Source organism: Aquarana catesbeiana, linkage group LG12 (assembly GCF_042186555.1).
Source record: "Aquarana catesbeiana isolate 2022-GZ linkage group LG12, ASM4218655v1, whole genome shotgun sequence".
In the NCBI taxonomy this organism is placed as follows: domain Eukaryota; kingdom Metazoa; phylum Chordata; class Amphibia; order Anura; family Ranidae; genus Aquarana; species Aquarana catesbeiana.
The window spans coordinates 123,415,428-123,440,426 of NC_133335.1; the positions used below are offsets into that span (position 1 = coordinate 123,415,428).

The 24,999-nt window shown below is 41.8% G+C and overlaps 1 protein-coding gene across 1 annotated transcript in view; it reads right to left on the minus strand.

The window, feature by feature from the left end:
* Positions 1 to 2,843: 2,843 nt before the first annotated feature.
* The window catches only part of PSMB3 (proteasome 20S subunit beta 3), a 66,347-nt gene continuing 44,191 nt past the window's right edge, over positions 2,844 to 24,999 (minus strand). The window contains exon 6 of the mRNA XM_073608315.1: positions 2,844 to 2,959. Within this exon, the coding sequence (XP_073464416.1) occupies positions 2,911 to 2,959 (49 nt within the window). The 3' untranslated portion in view covers positions 2,844 to 2,910. The remainder of the gene's footprint in view (positions 2,960 to 24,999) is intronic.

Genomic DNA, 24,999 nt, shown 5'->3' on the forward strand with positions numbered 1-24,999 from the left:
TGATCGTGAGGAGCAGAATTTATTTTGGGTTGTTCTTTGGTGGAAGGTTATGGTAGTAGCAAGAAATATATATATTTTTTTAACTATTTTGGGCCAGTAGTCTTTGATAAAAAGGTATACATTACCAATTTGTCCTTAAAAAAACGCGGTATAATCCACCTGAATGCAGAAAGTAGTCATGATATGTACAGTTTTACGAACACATGTCAAAGTTGCAAAATTGTGCTTAGGCATTAACATTTGTTTTACCCTTAAGCGCGATGGGGTTAATTTTTTGTTCAGAATACTACACTGAGTTTATTCCCATTTTTTTTGGACACAAGTCTCTGGAAGAGCAAAGTCGAAAAACATGGATGGAGAAGAAAGTCACAGACACTTGGAGATTGCGTCGTTTGACCTGTATATAATTAAGGGCCATGTGCTCTGGTGAGAATTTAAGAATTATAATAATAGAGGAAGATATAAGGAAATGCAATAAATTGTTTTATGGACATGGTCATTTAAAGGGTAACTAAAGGTTAGTTTTTTTTTAAACATGTCATACTTACCTCCCCCGGTCCTCCTCTTCTGGGGTCCCTCAGCGGCGCTCCTGGCTCCTCCTATTCTTGAGTGACCTGTTGGAGAGCCGATCACCCTTTGGCACTTGTACGGACATGCTCCCGTGTGCTGCTGCGTTTATTGACAGACGCCCCCGCGTCATTGTGTTTGATCGACAGCAGCAGGAGCCAATGGATGCGCTGCTATCAATCTATCCGATCAGGACCCGAGACACCAGCTGGATCGACCGGGTTCAGGTAAGTAAAAGGGGGCTCTGTGGAAAATGTACACATATTGCAGAGAAAGATAGTACAACCCTGCGGTAGGAAAATTATATCTGCTTACCAGATACCAATGACTCCTTTACTTAAAAAGAGTCATTAGTGCTTGCGCAGGGTTGTGCCTGCTCACATAGGACGACTGGATGCTGGGTGGTACTTAAGCAAAAAGACCCTTCCGGCCCCGATAGTTCAGACATGGGATATGTGGAAAATAAAAATAGCTTCCATAGTGTAAAACCGTTTATTAAAATGATAAGAAAAACAGATAAAAGTCCAAATGGCCACTTACATTTGTGGGTGCCTACCTGGCACTGGGGCTGCTCACTTGTCTAGGTAGGATTAGGATCGGGATCCCATCGCATCGAGGTTCGGCGTGCGTTCCCCCGGCATGAGTAGCAAACCAGAGAACCGGACGTAGGTGGAGATCACTTGACCACGTACCGCTCCGACGTACGTTTCGTAAGAACGTCTTCAGGGAAGCGCCTCTGAAGACGTTCTTACGAAACGTACGTTGGAGCGGTACGTTCCCTGCAGACGTTCTTACGAAACGTACGTCGGAGCGGTACGTGGTCACGTGATCTCCACCTATGTCCGGTTCTCTGGTTTGCTACTCACGCCGGGTGAAACGCACGCCGAACCTCAAGACGATGCGACGGGATACCGATCCTATTTCTACCTAGACAAGCAAGCAGCCCCAGTGACGGGTAGGCACCCACAAATGTAATCGCCCATTTGGCCTTTTATCTGTTTTTCTTATTTTAATAAACGGTTTTACACTATGGAAGCTATTATGGTTTTCCACATATCCCATGCCTGAACTATCGAGGCCAGAAGGGTCTTTTTGCCTAATTACCACCCAGCATCCAGTCGTCCTATGTGAGCAGGCACAACCCTGCACAAGCACTAATGACTCTCTTTTTAAGTAAAGGAGTCATTGGTATCTGGGAAGCAGATATCATTTTCCTACCGCAAGGTGTACTATCTTTCTCTCTTGGTGAAGGAATCTTTACTTGTGAACATCAAGAAATCAATCTAATTTAGAAGAAACTTATTTTCCTGTGTGTCACTCTCTATCAAGATAGTCCACTGCTGAGACTGTGTCATTGTCACTGATCATTGTGTGTCACTTTATATTATGTGACGTTGCTACATATTTACTATTATTGGTTTTCACTCTTTACTTCTCAATTTTTTGTGAGAAGTCCTAGCTAATAATTTCCTTTTTCCTATCACATTAGCTTTTATTTTTCACCTAATCTAGTCACTAGCGCCCCCTTATTTACTCACTTACAATCTGATCATTATATGTTCAAGTTGGGAAGCAGCTTGGTTTGGTCATTTAATCTTTTTAGACATTACTTACCTTATTTGGCACGGAGTTCTTCTCTTTTTCTTAATCATATTGCAGAGAGGTACTGATTTAATTTTTTTCCTTCATAAGCTTTAAAAGTGACATAACAAGAGTAGCTAAGGCTCTGGATGAAGCATCTTTGATCTCTCTAGCCTCAGCAAGATTATAAGAAAAGACATGCTGTAGCAGATTGTTGGGTACAGCTGCCCCTAGTCAGCTTCTTACTTTTAGAATTTTTATTTTACTAGTCACTGCAATACACGCACATATATTATATATATATATATATATATATATATATTATAATATATACACACACAATATATTAAAAGTATTGGGATGCCTGCATTTACACACACAAACTTTGATTGCATTGAAGTCTTAGTCCATAGGGTTCAATATTGAGTTGGCCCACCCTTTGCAGCTAGAACAGCTTCAACTCTTCTGGGAAGGCTGTCCACAAGGTTTAGGAGTGTCTATGGGAATGTTTGACCATTCTTCCAGAAGCGTATTTGTGAGGTGAGGCCCTGTTGTGGACAAGAAGGCCTGGTTTGCAGTCTCTCTAATTTATCCCAATATTTTTGGTGTGTGTGTGTGTGTGTGTGTGTGTGTGTGTGTGTGTGTGTGTGTGTGTGTGTGTGGTTTTGCCAAAAATAAAAACAAAAACGCAAAGATCCACCAAAAACGTGATTTATTAGAAAGAAAAAAAAAAATGGTTACAGTGTTCAGTTTCAGGAAAAGTTAATCCATGCGTGCCTTCAGTGTCCGTGTAGTAACCTTATCTTTTTCTCTGTAAAGATAGAAGTTCAAATTTTAGTCTTCAAATTGGGTTTCACAAAATTTTATATATAGGAGAATCTATAACAATCATTTCACAGAATCACATTCTTTTATTGATTTCTGACTTCAAGATATTTTCCAGAAAAATTGAAAAACATACATAAATACACAGTATCTCACAAAAGTGAGTACACCCCACACATTTTTGTAAATATTTTATTATATCTTTTCATGTGACAACACTGAAGAAATTACACTTTGCTACAATGTAAAGGAGTGAGTGTACAGCTTGTATAACAGTGTAAATTTGCTGTCCCCTCAAATTAACTCAACACACAGCCATTAATGTCTAAACCGCTGGCAACAAAAGTGAGCACACCCCCAAGTGAAGATGTCCAAATTGGGCCCAATTAGCCATCTTCCTTCCCTGGTGTCATATGACTCGTCAGTGTTACAAGGTCTCAGGTGTGAATGGGGAGCAGGTGTGTTAAATTTGGCGTCATCGCTCTCACTCTCTCATACTGGTCACTGGAAGATTAACATGGCACCTCATGTCGAAGAACTCTGAGGATCTGAAAAAAAGAATTGTTGCTCCACATAAAGCTGGCCTAGGCTATAAGAAGATTGCCAAGACCCTGAAACTGAGCTGCAGCACGGTGGCCAAGACCATACAGTGGTTTAACAGGACAGGTTCCACTTAGAACTAGGGCTGAAACAACTAATCGATTATGAAAATAGTTGTCAACTATTTTCATAATCGATTAATCAGCCAGCCGATTAGTTGGCCGGCATACAGAATGCATTATTTGTTTACATATCAGGAAACACAGTGCAGCACACTTACAGTTCAGCACACCATCCATACGTGTCAGTAAGTGCCTGAGAACTTGCGAATGTGAATGTGTGAGGAGCAATGTCTCATAGGACATGTAGTCCTGGGCAGGAAGTGAGTGGATCTAAAGGCAGAAGTTTTTTTACCTTGCTATAGGGGCTCACTATACTATAACTTGCAGCTTGCTATTGGGGCACTTTAAAGGCAGGAGAAGCCAGAAGCAATCGGTGGGGGACCCCAGAAGAGAAGAATTGGGGCTGCTCTGTGCAAAACTATTACACAGAGAAGGTAAGTATAACATGTTTGTTTTAAAAAAAAAATACTTTAAAGACTGTGCAGGGAAGATCAGCATCTGACCCCAGAGAAGGTGGAGGCTGATAGACTAGAGGTAATAGAAGGCATACCTATTACATTTAAAGTAAACTTTTACATGGGGGCAGGGCACATTTCAGGTTGCATTACATGCGCCCCAGCGTGAAAGGGGTCTAAATAAAAAATGTGATCTCCGAGTCTGATGATATTTACCAGATTCAACCTCCAATAGTATATACAGTATATCTCTTCTGTCTGTTATTCTCAGAGTGGATTAGAGATTTTGCTCCATAATCATATAGTTGGTTAGTTATATTTACCACTGCATATAGATTTTTAAGAATAAATTGCCTTTTTTTTTTTAAACTTTACATATTAAATTATACGCCACTTTTTTTAAGGTTATTATCCGATTAATCGAAACAATAAATTGGCCAACTAATCGATTATTAAAATAATCGTTAGTTGCAGCCCTACTTAGAACAGGCCTCGCCATGGTCGACCAAGCAAGTTGAGGGCACATGCTCAGCGTCATATCCAGAGGTTGTCTTTGGGAAATAGACATACGAGTGCTGCCAGCATTGCTGCAGTGGTTGAAGGGGTGGGGGGGTCAGCCTGTTAGTGCTCAGACCAGACGCCGCACACTGCATCAAATTGGTCTGCATAGCTGTCATCCCAGAAGGAAGCCTTTTCTAAAGATGATACAGAAGAAAGCCCGCAAACAGTTTGCTGAAGACAAGCAGACTAAGGGCATAGATTACTGGAACCATGCCCTGTGGTCTGATAAGACCAAGATAAACTTATTTGGTTCAGATGGTGTCAAGCGTGTGCCTACAGTCAAGCATGGTGGTGGGAGTGTCATGGTTTAGGGCTGCATGAGTGCTGCTGGCACTGGGGAGCTACAGTTTATTGAGGGAACCATGAATGCCAACCTGTACTGTGACATTAATGGTCAGCAAGTACCCTAGGCCTACACTTGAAGCACCACCACTACGCCTATGCGAGAAAAAATAAACTTATACAGCGTAGCTGGCACTTTAAAAAGTGCAAAAATGTGAAAAAATTTTTTAAACCTCTAACCAAAATGAGATAAAAATAGTAGCGCTAAAATTAATAATAAAGTGAACGTAAATATACATTTCTGAACATACAATAATAACCACCCTGTGACAAGTGTGAAAATAGGAGAACAAATAATCTATAATAAAACAACCATAATCTTACAGTACTAAAGCTTTATGTGATGTCTTCTCAAATCTTCCACCACACCACTATGTGACAGTGATTTCACTCCCTTCAGATAGCGCACTCACCAGCTTCCAATGCCTTACACTTCTCTGCTTGGCTATAGCGCTTTCAACCACACACAAAAGGGGTTAAGTGAATTCCAGAATCCAGCCGTGAACATCAATCGGGATCTCTCTTCAAATATCATTATATGTAGAAATACAGATTTGCATATCTGCAAATAAACAAAAATAAAAAAAATAGTATTGTGGTTGCGATCAAATATTTGCACCTGCAATCAAAAGAGCGTGGTTTCACCTTCTGACCCGGAAATGAGTCATTGTAAGCATCCGGAATTTCCTGTGCTGGTCAGGATCTCCATCTAGGTGGACATGGCGAGAAACCACACTCTTTTGATTGCAGGTGCAAATATTTGATCGTAACCACAATTCAAATTTTTTTTATTTTTATTTGCAGCTATGCAAATCTGTATTTCTACATATAATGATATTTGAAAAGAGATCCCGATTGATGTTCACGGCTGGATTCTGGAATTTACTTAACCCCTTTTGTGTGTGGTTGAAAGCGCTATAGCCAAGCACGGAAGTGTAAGGCATTGGAAGCTGCTGAGTGCGCTATCTGAAGGGAGTGAAATCACTGTCGCATAGTGGGGTGGTGGAAGATTTGAGAATACATCACATAAAGCTTTAGTACTGGAAGATTATGGACGTTTTATTATAGATTTGTTCTCCTATTTTCACACTTGTCACAGGGTGGTTATTATTTATTGTTGTATATTCAGCAATTTATATTTACTTTCACTTTATTAATTTTAGCGCCACTATTTTTATCTCATTTTGGTTAGAGGTTTAAATATTTTTCACATGTACTGTGACATCCTGAAGCAGAGCATGATCCCCTCCCTTCGGAGACTGAAGGGAGGGGATCAAACACACCTCCAAGACCACCACTGCCTTGCTAAAAAAAGCTGAGGGTAAAGGTGATGGACTGGTCAAGCATGTCCCCAGACCTAAACCCTATTGAGCATCCTCAAACGGAAGGTAGAGGAGCACAAGGTCTCCAACATCCACCAGCTCGGTGATGTCGTCATGGAGGAGTGGAAGAGGACTCCAGTGGCAACCTGTGAAGCTCTGGTGAAGTCCGTGCCCAAGAGGGTTAGTTCAGTGCTGGAAAATAATGGTGGCTTCACAAAATATTGACACTTTGGGCCCAATTTGGACATTTTCACTTAAGGGTGTACTTTTGTTGCCAGACATTAATGGCTGTGTGTTGAGTTATTTTGAGTGGGCAGCAAATTTACACTGTTATACAAGCTGTACACTCACTACTTTACATTGTAACAAAGTGTCATTTCTTCAGTGTTGTCGCATGAAAAGATATAATAAAATATTTACAAAAATGTGAGGGGTGTACTCACTTTTCTGAGATACTGTGGTTAGATAGAATGTTTGGGGTTCTGAGTAATTTCCTAGAAAAATAAATGATTTTTACATGTAGGAGAGGAATGCCAGAATTGGCCCGGTAGGGAAGTGGTTAAGGATGTTCTGTACTCAGACTGTGCTCACCCCGAAAAGGCATTTGCTCTGCCAAAAAAGGTTTGTTCAAGAGGAACTACAGTATGCTCACATAATTTGTAATAAAAACATCTTTGCCATTCTGATGCTTCCCTCCAACCACTTTGCATATTATGTTATATATACACTGCGACTCCGTACTTGCCAAATATGCTGCAGAAAATCTCCCTCCACTATGTCTGGCTGCAGCCATTTTAACTGTGGGCAGCTGAAGCTGCTGCCTGTTCACTTCCTGGACTTACACAGACACACATCTCCAGCTTTCATTGGACCTCTTATGACTGACTCATCCCCCCCCCCCCCCCGGCAAACTCTCACAAGAGTCAGAGTGCTGTGCATGAGGTCATAAGCCTAGGCTAATGACCAGACAAGAAATGGGAAGTGGGCTGTATAAAGTATTTACTGGCAGAAAAAAAATGTTTTACTATCCAAAAGTTAAAGCAACAAGGGCAGAAGATTTAATAGAATGGAAAGTTGCAAAAATGACTGAAGGTCCGCTTTCAGCAATACCACACGGAGAGCGAGTTCACCAACTAATGGGTGTTCAGTAGATCTGGCGATTTCTTATCTCAATCAGAACCTGGAGGATGGGGTAAACAGTTCAATCTCTGTATTTGCAGAACATACTAAGCTAAGCAGGGCAATAACTTCTCCGCAGGATGTGGAAACCTTGCAAAAAAATCTGAACAAATTAATGGGGTGGGCAACTACATGGCAAATGAGGTTCAATGTAGAAAAATGTAAAATAATGCATTTGGGTGGCAAAAATATGAATGCAATCTATACACTGGGGGCAGAACCTCTGTGGGAATCTAGGATGGAAAAGGACCTGGGGGTCCTAGTAGATGATGCAATGCCAAGCTGCTGCTAACAAAGCAAACCGAATATTGGCATGCATTAAAAAGGGGATTAATTCCAGAGATAAAACAATAATTCTCCCGCTCTACAAGACTCTGGTCCGGCCCCACCTAGAGTATGCTGTCCAGTTCTGGGCACCAGTCCTCAGGAAGGATGTACTGGAAATGGAGCGAGTACAAAGGGCAACAAAGCTAATAAAGGGTCTGGAGGATATTGGTTATGAGGAAAGGTTGCGAGCACTGAACTTATTCTCTCTGGAGAAGAGACACTTGGAGAGGGGATATGATTTCAATTTACAAATACCATACTGGTGACCCCACAATAGGGATAAAACTTTTTAGCGGAAGGGAGTTTAACAAGACACGTGGCCACTCATTAAAATTAGAAGAAAAGAGGTTTAACCTTAACCCAGTAAAGAGGGTTCTTTACTGTAAGAGCGGCAAGGATGTGGAATTCCCTTCCACAGGCGGTGGTCTCAGCGGGGGGCATCGATAGTTTCAAGAAACTATTACCTGAACGACCACAACATACAGGGATATACAAGGTAATACTGACATATAATCACACACATAGATTGGACTTGATGGACTTGTGTCTTTTTTCGACCTCACCTACTATGTAATCCCACATGTCCCGTAGGTGATGTCCTGTATTTAAAGATGCTTTGGACTAGTGTCTGGAGGCATTATCTAACCACCTCAATACTGGGCACTTTCACCCCTTTCCTACCCAGACCAATTTTCAGCGCTCTCACTATTTGAATGAGAATTGCAACACTGTATCCAAATGAAATTATAATTTTCACACATATAGAGCTTTCTTTTGGTGGTATTTAACCCGGAAGATTTGGCTGCTCAATGACCAGAGCACTTTTTACAATTTGGCACTGCGCTGCTTTAACTGGTAATTGCACGTTCATGCAATGTTGTACCCAAACAAATTTTGCGTCCTTTTTTTTCCCCACAAATAGCTTTCTTTTGATGGTATTTGATTGCCTGTGCGATTTTTATTTTTTGCGATAAATGGAAAAAGACCGAAAATTTTGAAAAAAAAAATATATATATATTTTCTACTTTTTGTTATAAAAAAAAAAAAAAAATCTAATAAACTAAAATTTCAGCATACATTTAGCCCAAAATGTATTCAGCCACATGTCTTTGGTAAAAAAAAAAGTCAATAAGCGTATGTTTGCGCAAAAGTTATAGCGTCTACAAACTAGGGTACATTTTCTGGAATTTACGCAGCTTTTAGTTTATGACTGCCAATCTCATTTCTTGAGGTGCTAAAATGGGGCAGTACAACCCCGACCCCCCCCAAATGACCCCATTTTGGAAAGTAGACACAGGGAAATTGCTGAGAGGCATGTTGAGTCCATGGAATATTTTATCACCACAGGGGGTTTTAGTTTTTGCGCTACAAATGAAAAAAAAAAAAAGAAGAATGAAAATTATGAAAAAATAAAGTTGCAGTTTGTTATAAAATTTTGGAAACAAGTAGTTTTTCCCTTGATAAATTTTGATCAAAATTTATACTGCTACATTTCTTTGGTAAAAATAACCCAAATCAATGTATATTATTTAGTCTGTGTAAAAGCTAGAGTCAAGCTATGGTACCAAACATTGAAATTTAATTGATCACAGCTGATGTACGGGCCTCATTTCTTGAGGCCCCAACAGAGGGGTAGGCAACCTCAGCACTCCAGCTGTGGTGAAACTACAAATCCCATCATGCCTCTGTCTCTAAGAGTCAGGCCTGAGATTGTGCCCCAACATGTCAAGACAGTACAAATAACCCCCCCCCCCCCCAAAATGACCCCCCTTTTTTTTTTAAAGCAGCCCATCAAAGGTATTTGGAAAGAGGCATGACAAATTTTTGAAGTTGTAATTTTTTCCCACAACTCTTTGTAAAATTAAGAAATTATTTTTTTTTTCCCACAAAAATGTCATAATTTATTAATCACACACGGCATTGGCATACTTGCAACTACACCCCAAAACACATTCTGCTACTCGTGCTGAGGATGGCGATAAAGTAGCACAACAGCCACAAAGAGCATCTTCAGCCATTATCCACTTTAAAGGCTAGATCACACCAGATTCAGCTCTGTGCGCTTTTTTTCTGCACTAAAAATGCATGCACCGTGTTTTCCATGTATTCCAATGGGTCTAGTTCACACCATGCAGTCAGTTTCCGGAAACTGACTGCATGGTATGAACTACAGCCATAGGAATACAGGGAAAACACTGTGCATGCATTTTGTGCAGAAAAAAAGCGCACAAAACTGCACGGAACTGCATCTGGTGTGAACTGGCCCTAAAAGGAGAAGTATGGGAATGCAAAAATAGGTAGTACATGCTACCTTCATACCTGCATTGCATTTCTTTCTTTCCCTAGTCTTTTTTCTTTTTTGCAGAATAGTCTTTTGAAATGTCCAGAATCAGCCTCTAATGGTGTTCTCTCAGTTCAAAAGTTTCCAAGGGGTGGACACAGCTCCAAAATCCAGCCACTCCTTCACTCCCTCCCTCTGGAGGACATGTGGGTGTGATTGGTGAAGAGGTGCACACCCAGGCTGCTATCTACAAGGAGCACGGTTTTCACGTGCCTCTGTTTCCATGGCAGCGTGTCCCCAGCTAAAACCTGGAAGCAGGGGCAGTGTGACTGCAAGTCTCCTCTGCAAAACTTCAACACCTCTCCCCTGGGCTTTGATGTTCCTGTGTCCTCTGAATCCCCACCACTGATACTGATGTAATCTCTATCCCCACCACTGCTGATGTCCTCCCTATCCCCACAACTGCCACTGATGTCATCCTTATCCCCACAACTGCCACTGACGTCATCCTTATCCCCACACCAACACTACTGATGTAATCTCTATCCCCACCACTGCCACTGATTTATTTATTTTATTTATTCCAGGTACTTATATAGCGCTGTCAATTTTCGCAGCACTTTACATATACATTGTACAGTCACATCAGTCCCTACCCTCAAGGAGCTTACAATCTAAGGTCCCTATCTCACATTCATACTAGGGACAATTTAGACAGGATCCAATTAACCTACCAGCATGTCTTTGGAGTGTGGGAGGAAACCAGAGTACCCGGAGGAAACCAACGCAGGCACAGGGAGCACATGCAAACTCCAGGCAGGTAGTGTCGTGGTTGGGATTTGAACCAGCGACCCTTCTTACTGCTAGGCGAGAGTGCTACCCACTACACCACTGTGCCGCCCTAATGCACTGATGTCATCCTTAACCCCACCACTGATGTCATCCTCATCTCCACACCACCACTGCTACTGACATAATCTCTATACCCGCCACTGCTGTCGTCATCCCCATCCCCGCCACTGATGTCATCCCTATCCTCACCACTGCTACTGATCTCACCCACACCTCCACTGATGTCATCCACCTCCCTATCCCCACCACCGCTGATGTCACCCCTATCCCCACCACCGCCACTGATGTCACCCACATCCCCACCACCGCCACTGATGTCATCCCTATCCCAACCACCACTGTTACTGATGTCATCCCTATCCCCACCAGTGCCACTGATGTCATCCCCACCAGTGCCACTGATGTCATCCCTATCCCAACCACCGCTGTTACTGATGTCATCCCTATCCCCACCAGTGCCACTGATGTCATCCCCATCCCCACCAGTGCCACTGATGTCATCCCCATCCTCACCAGTGCCACTGATGTCATCCCTATCCCCACCAGTGCCACTGATGTCATCCCTATCCCAACCACCACTGTTACTGATGTCATCCCTATCCCCACCAGTGCCACTGATGTCATCCCTATCCCCACCAGTGCCACTGATGTCATCCCTATCCCCACCAGTGCCACTGATGTCATCCCTATCCTCACCACTGCCACTGATGTCATCCCTATCCCCACCACTGCCACTGATGTCATCCCTATCCCCACCACTGCCACTGATGTCATCCCTATCCCCACCACTGCCACTGATGTCATCCCTATCCCCACCACTGTCGTCATCCCTATGCCCCACCATGTAGGCAATGCTGACAAAAGCCAGTGCTGGATTTTACTTTAACCACTTCAATACAGAGCATTTTTACCCCCTTTCTGCCCAGACCAATTTTCAGCTTTCAGTGCTGTAACATTTTCAATGACAATTGCGCGGTCATGCAACACTGTACCCATATGAAATTTTGATCATTTTTTTCCCCACAAATAGAGCTTTCTTTTGGTTTATATTTTATCACCTCTGCGGTCTTCATTTTTTGCACTATAAAACAAAAAACAAAAAAAAGAGCGACAATTTTTGAAAAAAAAAAAAAAAAAAAACCCACAATATTTTTTTTACTTTTTGCTATAATAAATATCCCAATTAAAAAAAATAAAAAAAAATAATAATAAGTAAAATTTCTTCCTCAGTTTAGGCCGCTATGCTACATATTTTTGGTAAAAAAATAAATTATAATATAATTAGGGCTGAAACAACTAATCGATTAATCGACAACTAATCGATTATGAAATTAATCGATTTCTAATTTAATAATCGATTAATCGGCCAGTAACACAATGTGGTTAAAAATAAAACTAAAATGAGCCCTTTATAGTGCAAAAAGAGCAAATAATCACTACTGTAACTATTTCTTTCACAGTAAAAAAAATGAACAGTAGTGATTATTTGCTTTTTTGTACTATAAACGGCTAATATTCGTTTAACCCCATTATGTTACTAAATGTCTTACACCTGGTTCACATCTGTGTGTTTTTTGGTGCGTTTTGCAGAAACGCACTACAGTTCATTAACACGGTTTCCTTTGGGACACGTTCATATCTATGCTTTTTCAGCCGGTGCGTATTTGGAAAGCGCCAGTGACTTTTTTTTTTTTTTACGCAAAACAGTGCTTTTTTGGTTCAACATACTTCAATGGAGAAGCAAAATCACGTGCACAAAAATCAAAATGCACAGCAAAGAGCACTGCATAAACAGATCAAAAGCAAACTGCATAGGTGTGCACCGAGCCTTATGCTGGCCATACCGATCAATTTTCAGATGAGAATATTCAGACGAAAAATCTTTGTACATTCGATGAATGAAAGAATGTTTGAAATTTTCACTTGTTTTTAACATTCTGTTTTAAAAATAATTGTAATTTCTGAACGAAAACCACATAGACTGATAATTCCTTTCACCAAGAAGTTTATTACTTCCAAATTTTCCCATTACTGTGGTTGAAAATGAACCCCCTAACGATTAGAAAATCAAGCGTTCTTATCTCTCCTCTAATAGTATATACAGTATATCTCCTCTGTCTTTTATTCTCAGAGTGGATTAGATATTTTACTCCCTAACCATATAGTTGGCTATTTTTATTTACCACTGCATAGAGATATTTAAGAATAAATTGCCTTTTTTTAAAACTTTACATTTTAACTAAATTATACACCACACTTTTTTTTAAGGTTATTAGCCGATTAATTGAAACAATAATCGACCAACTAATCGATTATAAAAATAATCGTTAGTTGCAGCCCTAAATATAATATATATATGCAAAAGTTATAGCACCTACAAAAAAGGGAATAGATTTATGTAGATTTTTTTTTTTTTTTTTTTTTTTTTTACTAGTAATGGCAGCGATCTTCGATTTTTGTCAGGACTGATATTGCAGCGGATAAAAATTGGACACATGACGCTATTTTGGGACCATGGACAATTATACAGCGATCAGTGCTATAAACATGCACCGATTACTGTATAAATGTCACTGGCAGGGAAGGGGTTAACATTAGCGGGCAATCAAGGGGTTAAATGTGTTATCTAGGGAGAGATTCTAACTCTTGGGGGAGGGGACTGACTGGGGGAGGTGACCAATCGGTGTTCCTATATACACAAGGAAAACACGATCTGTCTCCTTCCCCCTGACAGGAGGTGGATCTGTGCGTTTACACACACAGATCCACGTCCCTGTTCTGTGACAAGCAATCGCGGGTGCCTGGCGGACATCACGGCCGCCGGGCATGTGCATCGGCTCCCAAGTGACACGGCGGGAGCGTGTGCCCCCTAGACGGCCGGGAAGCTGAGGATGTCATATGACGGCCGCCCAGGATGAGAGAGCCACCTTGCGGCCGTCAAATTACGATACGCGGGATGGGAAGTGGTTAAAAATGTATTCTTTTGTATTAGATCTTTCTGTCTGCAACGGGGGGGGAGGTAGATCTGTGTGTTGTGTGAAGTCTCGGGAAAGAGCAGAGAGCAGACATCAAGCAAGATGACAGAAAAATGGGTGTGATCCAGACTCCCCATTGTCGTATGACTCTTCAAGAAAGATTTGTAGATATCAGCAGCTCATAAGGATTAGGATTAAGCAAAAAAAAAAAAAAAAAAAAAAAAAGAAGAAGGAAACCCTGTATTTTTGCTAGAAAATGACTTAGAATCCCCAAACGTTATAGATTTTTGTAGCGGAGGCCCTAGAGAATAAATGGTGGGTTTTGCAAATGTTTTGGATGCAATTTTACACACTAACGCATAAATACATTTTATTGAATGTCAATGCACAGAGACAATATAATATACAAATTTTTGGTAAAATATAAAATACGGTGCTGCGCCGGGTAAATAGATAACAAACATATCATGCTTTAAAATTGTGCACGCTTGTGAAATGGCGCCAAGCTTCGATATTTAAAAAAGCTCCATAGGAGCCGCTTTATAAGCCTTTATTGGTTACCAGTTTGGAGTTACACAGGAGGTCTGGTGCTAGAATTCCTGCTCTCGCTCTGATGTTCGCGGTGATACCTCACACGTGTGGTGCGATCACTGTTTATGTATGCATACAGGACCAACGTGTGCGTTTGCCTTTGCAGATATCACAATGGAACACTATTGCAGATGTTTTTTGTACTGGTACAGGTGTTTTGTGCACTGGTAGAGATGTGATGGGGCACTGACAGATGTTTTTGTACACTAGTACAGATGTTCAGGGGGACACTGACAGATGTTTTGTGCACTGGTACAGATGTGATGGGGACACTGATAGAGGTTTATGGGAGCAGGGACAGTGGTACTTGGTGTGTGGGGATCTGTGACGGCACTGAGTGTAAAACTATTTCTTACACACAGAGCTGTCAGACGTTGCAGATTCCCCCACACGGAGCTCTCACTGAGCACAGCAGAGAGAACACTCACAGAGACATGTGTCTGTTTACAATGTGAAGGCTGCGATTGGACACAGCCGTCACATGGTCAGGAGGGCCAATCACAGCGCCAATATTGGCTGTACCGTGATCACAGCCATCATAGGAACGAGCGGCCGCCCGATCTGAGGGACGTTCCTGAATGAAAGGCCGACCCCGGCCATTTATGTGCAGTGGCTGGGTGGGAAGAAGTTAAAGCCTCATTGCCTTGATGGGGCAGCTTAGCGGCTGGCGATTGCAGCTATAAGTGTCTGTCAAGGTCTTGCATGACAGGAGAGGGGGACCCTTCTAGTGAAGAGATACCGATTTAAAAACAGGAACCTGGAAGATTTTGCTCATGCACTTAGCTTCTCAGTGGGACACCCTCTGGTCTGGGAGTTTTGCACGTACAGGATTTGATGGCTGCAGTCTTGGTCAGCGGAGTCACCCTGCAAGAGGCATGTGGAACTTTACATTTTCAAGGAGAATATTTGTTTAGCCCTGCTCTGAATGATTGCATCCAGAAGATGCACAGTCCAGGAACAGCAGGGGAAGGGAAGGGGATCACCGCTCCAGGTGGATATGTGGATACAAGACTCTCCTCATTCCGGAATATAGCCTTTATTCTAAAAAGTCCAACAGACACAAATCATAGCAAAAAAAATGGGACAAACGAGCTGACACGTTTCACACTTAACAGTGCTTAGTCATAGCTACCCTACCACCAAGAGTGATGCAATATATATATATACTAAAATATTTCAGATATGTGACTCCATGTGTAGTTAATTGAGTCCAATTACTGAATTAGATATTCAATTAAGAGAAACCCTTGATTAGCAAACATGATCAACATGTGCGATTTAGGGGAGTGCACATGAAATTGTGAATTCAGTGTGAAGATTAAACAAATACTTTAATAATAAATTAAGATTAAACCAAACTAAAATAAAGTGTCTAAATAGATTTTTTTAATAAATTGTTCCAATGAACTGTGAATATATCTAATAAATATATAAATATTAAAATTATATAAATATATTTTCCAAAACATGCTTAGTCGCAGAAATATATGGAGTTAAATGAATAAATATGTGCTGTCTAACACCAACTATGTCTAAGGAACATGTAGTCATATATATTTCGTATATATATTTTTAGGAGATCCACCAGGTCTCTGTTGTATATGCGATATGTGCATCATGAAGTCACATATGTTCCGAAAAATGTTTCCCACTATTATGACTAGACTCATGGTGGTTTGCATGGGTTGTAGTGTAGACATTGTGTATTGATAGCTCTTGTGATTATATCTGGAATTTCAATTATATATTATCTGTGAGTATAGGGGTGTGCGGTCAGTTTGGTGGATACATGCATTTTTTGACATACATATAAGACCTCATCAGCCATGAGTCATGGGGATGTTTTTATTAACATTAATATATTAACATTTAGCATCAAACATGAGCAGTGAATGCATTTTCTGATGAAATGTGTATCTGATGCCTTGTTTGGGTGTGTACATTGTTACATAGGTGTCGGGACTGAGCAGTAAGCGTGCCTTGCTAATTAATTTTTATTCAATGCTTTATCTAGGGGGAGACACGCTAGGTTTTGTGATGGTTGCTATGCCAACACTCGTGTGAGTGTTGTTGCGGGTTCGTTGGATGCTAGCAGTAATTACATATATGCCCGGCCTATTATACATAGGATATGTCTGTGTACTTAGACATGTTTATCTAGGGACGTATTTGGTTATGACATTGACTTATTGAGTTTAGGTTTATCACACATTGCTAGCTATTAGCATGTCCCAGATAAGATTTACCATTTAGGTTTCAGTTTACAATGTTTCATGAAATCAACATTGTTGTGTGTATGCCCGTCCTTAATGGGAAGTGTGGCAAAACTCTGGCCGTCTCTGACCACTCTGTACACATAGTCTTGTGGATATGAGTGGGAGTATTATCCACAGATGGGTTTTCATCTACATGTTGGCAGTCTAGTTAGCCATTACGACTCTAAGCAGGACATGTCCTGAACATTATGAACCATTGGGAGGTTTGAGTGAGGATACGTCTACAAATTAACATGATTGGCTGTACGTGGCTATGTCTTCCATTGTCTGTTTCCATTAATAATAATCTCTTCCCTCTGCTCGTTTCCCTTTGCCTGTTTTTTTGTCTTCCTCTTCCCTTTCCCCTTTACCAGTGTAGAGTGGTTGATTTGGTTTTGCATTCATTTGTATCCATTCACATAATTGGATCCTGCTTTCATGTTAGACAAACTTATTAACAATGTTTCACATCTAATCCAATATTTTCACTAGCAGCCGACATTTTGCAATTCTTGGAGGTTTGCGACGCCGGCATGGGTGTAGATCATAGTTCGTGTGTCGGACATGACTAGTGATTCTTTTATAGAGGTTTGTTCCTATAGACATTTTGTATGCACATTTACATAGATTGCATATTTACAGCGTTACAACATGAGAATGCAAGATCCTTATCCAGTACCTTGTTTAATAGTTGTAGATTCACAATGGTTGCAGTGTTGACATCGTTGCAGATTGCTGTATCGATGCCGAACACTAGCAGCCACTACACATTAGGTCGATTGCGGTAATGATTGGAATGCAGACATATGGAGTGTGTGTGTGTGTGTGTGTGTGTGTGTGTGTGTGTGTGTAGATTTTTCATTAGAATACAACCTTGATTATTTTTTTTTGTGCTTGTGGTATGATGGCTCCCGTTTCCTTGATTATTTGGCCAGCTACCATTTATTTTTTTTCTATTTTTTGGTTAAAGGTAGTCCCCGGATCTCCCAAATCGTCATATCTAGAGTGAGGGTTCTTGCTACACTCTCTCCCCATGACCATTTCCTTTGTCCACTAAATATAATAAAGAACATTTGCAACATAGTCTTCATATTTCAATGAATAGAATGATTCATAGGCTGGATTTGCCTATTAGTTCTTTTGGACATCACAAGAATGCTCATAGGTGTATGTATATTAGTGTTTTATCGTATCGTAGATTCACTAACAGGGATGTTAGCATATGCCAGAGACTTTTGTAAGTCTTTAGCTGACACTCTAGGATTCTTCTACACCTCATTGAGCAGTCTGCGCTGAGCTCTTGCAGTCATCTTTACAGGACGCCCGCTCCTAGGGAGAGTAGCAGCAGTGCTGAACTTTCTCCATTTATAGACAATTTGTCTTACCGTGGACTGATGAACAGCAAGGCTTTTGGAGATACTTTTATAACCCTTTCCAGCTTTATGCAAGTCAACAATTCCTAATCGTAGGTCTTCTGAGAGCTCTTTTGTGCAAGGCATTATTCACATCAGGCAATGCTTCTTGTGAAAAGCAAACCCAGAACTGGTGTGTGTTTTTTATAGGGCAGGGCAGCTGTAACCAACACCTCCAATCTCATCTCATTGGTTGGACTCCAGTTGGCTGCCACCTCACTCCAATTAGCTCTTGGAGATCTCATTAGTCTAGGGGTTCACATACTTTTTCCACCTGCACTGTGAATATTTACATGGTGTGTTCAATAAAAACATGGTAACATTTAATTCTTTGTGTTGTATTCGTTTAAGCAGACTGTGATTGTCTATTGTTGTGACTTAGATGAAGATCAGATCACATTTTATGACCAATTTGTGCAGAAATTCATATCATTCCACATACTGTTTATTGCAACTGTATACAACAACAGACCTGGTGGATCTCATAAAAATATATATATATATATATATACACGAGATATATATGACAAGCTCCTTACACATAGTTGGTGTTAGACAGCATGTATTTATTCATTTAACTACATATATTTCTGTGACTAAGCATGTTCTGGAACATATACTATCTATCTATCTAAATTTTTTTTTTCCCCATCATCAACCCAGATTCATAATTGATTGTAATTGAGTCACTTATTTTCACCTTATTAAAATGTTTAGTTATTATCACATTTTGTTCACCAACTATTTAAGTGTTTACATATTTATTAGATATATTCACAGTTCATTGGAACAATTTATTAAAATAATCTAGACACTTTATTTTAGTCGGTTTAATCTTAATTTATTATAAAAGTATTTGTTTCATCTTCACACTGCATTCACACATTCATGTGCACTCCCCTAAATCGCACATGTTGATCGTGTTTGCTAATCAAGGGTTTCTTTTAATTGAAAATATATATATATTCATATATATATATATTCGCTTTTGGTGGTAGTGTAGCTATGACTAAGCACTCTTAAGTGTGAAACACGTCAGCTCATTTGTTCCATTTTTTGCTGTGGTTTGTATCTGTTGGACTTTTTAGAATAAAGGCTATATTCCGGAGTGCGGCTGTCCAGAACTTCCTTTTTGCTTCATTTTGCATCTATCCAGAATATATCAGGGGTGGGGGACAGTATTTTGTAAGCATGTTCATAACCCAGCCACTGCAATGAAAAATTCCTCTCACCAACCTCAGGCCTTGGGCCAAACCAAAGTCCAAGTTCTGTAAGAAACCATGGACTTCCAGACCTGCCAAGGTTGGTAGGCTGTAAACTGTCATGAACCTTGGAATACTGGATTGTCATAAGGCTTGGAATACTGAAGTATTTCTCCTTTGATTCTATTATACAGTGGGGGGGGATCTTCTGCCCTGTTTTAAGACTAACCCCCTCCAGACGGCTCCGTGGTCTGGAAGGAAGGCATTGTTCTGTGTTTGACTGTTTATGTACTTTAATTACCCCCTGGGGCTTCTCTGTGTCATTACACATATCAGTCCTCCTATTCAAGCTATCGGACCAATCCCTGCTGACCCTGTTTCAAGTCCTCATTTGCATGGGAAAGAGGACCTTAATTGAAGACTAAAGTGTACTATTGACCAATAGGAAAGTGGTTGTTGGGGGCAGGATGTTCAAACTGCTGTGTATAAAAGTGTGTTGTGTGCATCCAATAAAAGTGAGATTCCTGTTTGAACTTACATACAGCCTGCCTGGTGTTTGTTCTGAGCTATCACAACTGGATTTGAATGGCACATACCTGTAGTTCGATTCCCGGAGCATCGGATGACCGAACCATCAGACGTTGCAATCTGATTCAATAGCCACAGAGGAGTGTCGGGAGAGTGGAATCGAGCGAGCAGGGGCTCGTTACATAAACCCTCGTTTTTTTTCACCTTAATGCATCAAGGTGAAAAAATGTCTGACACTGACTGGCCCCTAGCCCCCCCTTACCCGCCCCCCCCGTTTTACTCACCTGAGCCCTCTCGTTCCCTGGGCAGAGACGCGATGTACCTCTCTGCCCAAGGTTCTCGGCTCTTGATTGGATAAATTGATAGCAGCGCAGTCATTGGCTCTCTGAAGGTCCGTATGTTTCCACCTGCCTCTGGGGGTCCCTCTATAGTTAGCTCACTTGTGGCTCTCTATGGTGGGTAGTGCCTCCACTATGGTGGTCCTGGGGTTCCCTCTCGGTATCCTCCGTGATGGTAGTGTATAAGGAAGAGACTCCTTTTGACAGTGTTTTAAAAGCATTTTCCCCACGGGCGAGCAAGCTTATAATCCTGCGACAGGGGCTCAATCCTGATGCGTAGGGTCACGCCAACGTGACTTCATCAGTGGATAACGACTGGCATAGATTATGTCCCTAAATAATGTGGTGAAGCAGCCATTTTCTAGTAGCCCCCTATTCTGTATTATAGCGGCCATATTCCCGTGGGTGTGTGGTCGGCCATTTTCTTGGGAGGTTGCGATCTAATATTCTCCCATATACCTATATTTTTAATTTAGGAAAACCTATGGGATAACTACTTAAGCTGGCGAGTGAAGGAATTGGCCCAGAGTCAAATGAACATGGATACATGGACTAGGGAAAAAAATAAAAAAAACATTTTAAAATGCGGAGCCCAGGGACACCGGAACAAATTTCTTAAATTATATATATTATTTTAAAAAATGGTAAATAGTCTAATAAGCAATAAAATGTATATACACATCAATAAATATATGAAGTATATAAAACGCGTATGAATCAAATTGATTATAAAAATATATAACTGCCCTGGAGTGCGCCATAACAGGGAAGGGAGGTTCCTGACCCTTAATGGCATACATTCGCACCATTGTCTGCCGAATCCAATGAGAAAGTGGCAGAGGAGGCCACCAATCCTTTCTTCGGACCATCCATGATCCCAAAGAGTGAATCAGATCTCTGAAAAGCAGCCATCAAAGAAAAGTACACACGTGGATCGCGCAAACCACGTCCAGGGAGTGCAGACACCTTCTGCAGAAAGGAAGGGGAAGGTCGAAGCACCACCTTGTCCTTGGGTAAAACCAGATAAGGCAGCTTGCAGAACAAAAGCTGTCAATTCCGACACCTGCCACACAGAGATAATAGCGACTAGGAGGGCACCTTTCTGCGAAAGCATAGCCAAGTGAATATCCGGATTCTCTCAAGGGAGGCTTCTGAAGAGCCGATAGCACCAAGTTCAAATCCCATGGTGGCAACAGAGTGCACAGGGGGGCACTACATGATGAACCCCCCCCCCCCCCCTGAATGACTTAGTTAGAAATACTGTCACCAGTAAGTCTAGGAGCCTTTCAGGACAGCCTTGGAGAGAGCGCAGCTCCTCCCATTTTCCAGGAAACACGCGCAGTCTTTAAATCCCCCATGGCCTCGGTTATTGTGTGGTCTCCGGCATACTGGAAAACAAAGCACAGAAAGCCACCATGATACTTAAACCACTTCTAAGATAAAAAGGGAGGGAAGTAACGGTTGTCCTGAAAGGCTCTTAGAAATACCATCACCGGTAAGTCTAATGCCCTGTACACACAATAGGATTTTCCAACAACAAATGTTGGATGTGAGCTTGTTGTTGGAAAGTCCGACCATGTGTATGCTCCATAGAACGTTTGTTGTCAGAATTTTCACCAACAAATGTTTGAGAGCAGGTTCTCAAATTTTCCGACAAATTCCGAGCGTGTGTATATAAGTCCGACGCACAAAAGTCCACGCATGCTCGGAATCAAGCAGAAGAGCTGCACTGGCTATTGAACTTCATTTTTCTTGGCTTGTCGTACATGTTGTACGTCACCGCGTTCTTGACGTTCGGAATTTCCGACATTTGTGTGACTGTGTGTATAAAAGTTTGAGCCAACATCCTTCGGGAAAAAAAATCCACTGTTTTGTTGTCGGAAAATCCTATCGTCTGTACACGGCACAAGTCTTTCTCAAATCTCCTTACAGGACAACCTTGGAGAGGATAACCGAAACTTACCCTAGGGGTGGGACCACTGCCGCAGCACCTTCCTGCCGAAGGCTTGATCTGTGGTGGATAGCAGGTCCAACCTATGTCGAAAAAGTTGGACCATGTGGCAGCCTTGCATATTTGTTCAGGCGTAGCACCGGCCCTTTTGGCCCAGGAAACTGACGCTGATCTTGTAGAATGAGCGGCAATACCTGAAGGGGGTATTTCTCCCTTAGCTTTGTAGGCCTCGGTGATCCTCCATGTAAGCCACCTGCCCAGAGTGCTTTTGGAAGCTTTCTTCCCTTTACGTGAACCTGAGAACATCACAAAGAGAGCACTTGATTTTCTAAATTCCTTGGTGACTGATAGAAAGTGTAGCAGGAATCTCCTCACATCCAGTGTGTGGAAAGCTTCTTCTCCTGAATTGGCAGAAGCTGAGGAAAAAGTGGGCAAGACTATTTCCTGCAAACGGTAAAAAGTTGGAGACCTTAGGTAAAAAAAAAAAAAAAAAAAAAAAAAACTGGATCGTTTTGAAGGATTACCTGTCCTAAAAAAACTTTTAGAAAGGGTTCTGCGACTGCCAGGGCCTGAAGCTCGCTGACTCTTCTTGCCGACGTGATGGCTACCAGAAAAATAGTTTTAAGGAATATGTTTTTAAAGGATGCTTCCTGTAAGGGTTTAAAATGGAGCTCAAGTGAGACCCTGCAAAACAGACAAATCCAACTGGGAAAAACTGTAAGGGCTACCGGCCTATTCCACGCAAGTGCCTAAAAAAAAAAAAAAATAAATAATAATCTTGAAATTGAGATCTCTCTGGATAGAGTCTTCTCGAAAAAAAACTTATAGAGCCGCCACCTGGGTTTTCAGGGTGCTGGCTGCCAGCCCCTGTTCCATTCCGTCAGAGAAATTCTAAGACTGACACTAAATTTTTGACCCGGAGGCCTTTAGAAGTGCAACAGGAATTTAACTTTTTCAAAACTTTCAGATATATAGCCCGAGTTACCTCCTTCCTACTGGGGAGTAGGGTCTTCACTAACTTAATCGGATAGTCCCTTGGCTTTTAGGAGGTCTTCTTCAGAAACCAAGCAGTTAGATATAACCGGTCCGCTTCCAGATGGTTCAGGTCCTCTCTCGGCGGCAGCTTCCATGGAGGTTTTGCGGCCAGATTTAGTAATGTTGCGAACCAGGGTCTTTTTGGCCAGAAGGGAGTGACCAGGATTAGATTGGCATTTTCTTCCCTGAATGTCCTTAGGACCAGCGGTATCAGGGGGCAGGGGGGAAAAGCATAGCACAGCTGGTAATGCCATGGATGGGCGAAAGCATCTATGCATACGGCCCGGTCTCGGTGGAGTGACAAAAACTTCTGTACTTTTGAGTTCTGTTGGCTTGCGAACAGATCTATTTGAGGTTGCCCCCATGCTTCGCAGATCAACAAGACTTCTTGGTTCAGACTCCACTCTGCTTCCACCACTCTTTCTGCTTAGTAGGTCTGCTAGCAGATTCTGGGATCCCTTTAGATGGACTGCTGACAATGAGTCCACATTTTATTCTGCCCAGGTAAGTAGCTGACTGGCCAGCTCCTGGAGTCCTCTGCTCCCGGTTCCTCCTTGTTTCAATACATAAGCTACTGCAGTGGTGTCCAAGAGAACCTGTACGTGTTGTCCCTTTACTGCTTGCTGAAAGGCTAGGAAACTGAGAAAAATGGCCCTCAGTTCCCGCCAATTTGAGCATTTTCGGGCTTCTGCTTCGAACCAGGCCCCCTGAGCAGTTTGGCTGTCCAGGTGGGCTCCACAACCCCAAGAACGCGCGTCTGTTAGACGCTTGTCTAGGGGAGAACCCAGGAGAGACCTCTTGCCGGATTGGTTGAAATCCTTCACCACCAGAGCGCCCGTTTTACGTTTGAGGTGAGCCTGATATGTTTTTCTAACAACTCCTGGTGCGAGCACTTTTGTAAGATATTCATCTGGAGAGGTCTGGAGTGTAGTCTGGCCCATTGTATGGCTGGGATCGACGCCGTGAGAAGTCCTAAAACTGCCATGGCTGATCAGACTGAAACAGATTGCATCTTCTCCATCCTCACTTGTAGCAGAAACACGTTTTGAAGCTCCGAGTTTATCGTATAGCCCAGGAACTTCATCTCCTGCGTTGGTTCTAGATTTGATTTTTCTAGATTCAGGAGCCACCCTAAGTTTTAAAGGTGAGCCTGAGACACCTGAAGATTTGTCGAGATCTGTTCTTTGGAGTCTGAAACTGTAACGAGCCCCTGCTCGCTCGATTCCACTCTCCCGACACTCCTCTGCGGCTATAGAATCAGATTGCAGATCGCAACATCTGATGGTTTGGTCATCCAATGCGCCGGGATTCGAACTACAGCTATGTGCCGATCGAATCCAGTTGTGATAGCTCAGAACAAACACCAGGCAGGCTGTATGTAAGTTCAAACAGGGATCTCCTCTTTATTGATGCACACAACACACTTTTATACACACCAGTTTGAACACCCCGCCCCCAACAACCACTTTCCTATTGGTCAATTGTAAAGTACACTTTAGTCTTCAATTAGGTCCTCTTTTCCATGCAAATGAGGACTTGAAACAGGGTCAGCAGGGATTGGTCCGATAGCTTGAATAGGAGGACTGATATGTGTAATGACACAGAGAAGCCCCAGGGGGTAATTAAAGTACATAAACAGTCAAATACCGAACAATGCCTTCCTTCGACCATGGAGCCGTTTGGAGGGGGTTAGCCTTAAAAGAGGGCAGAAGACCCCCCCACTGTGTAATAGAATCAAAGGAGAAATATGTCAGTATT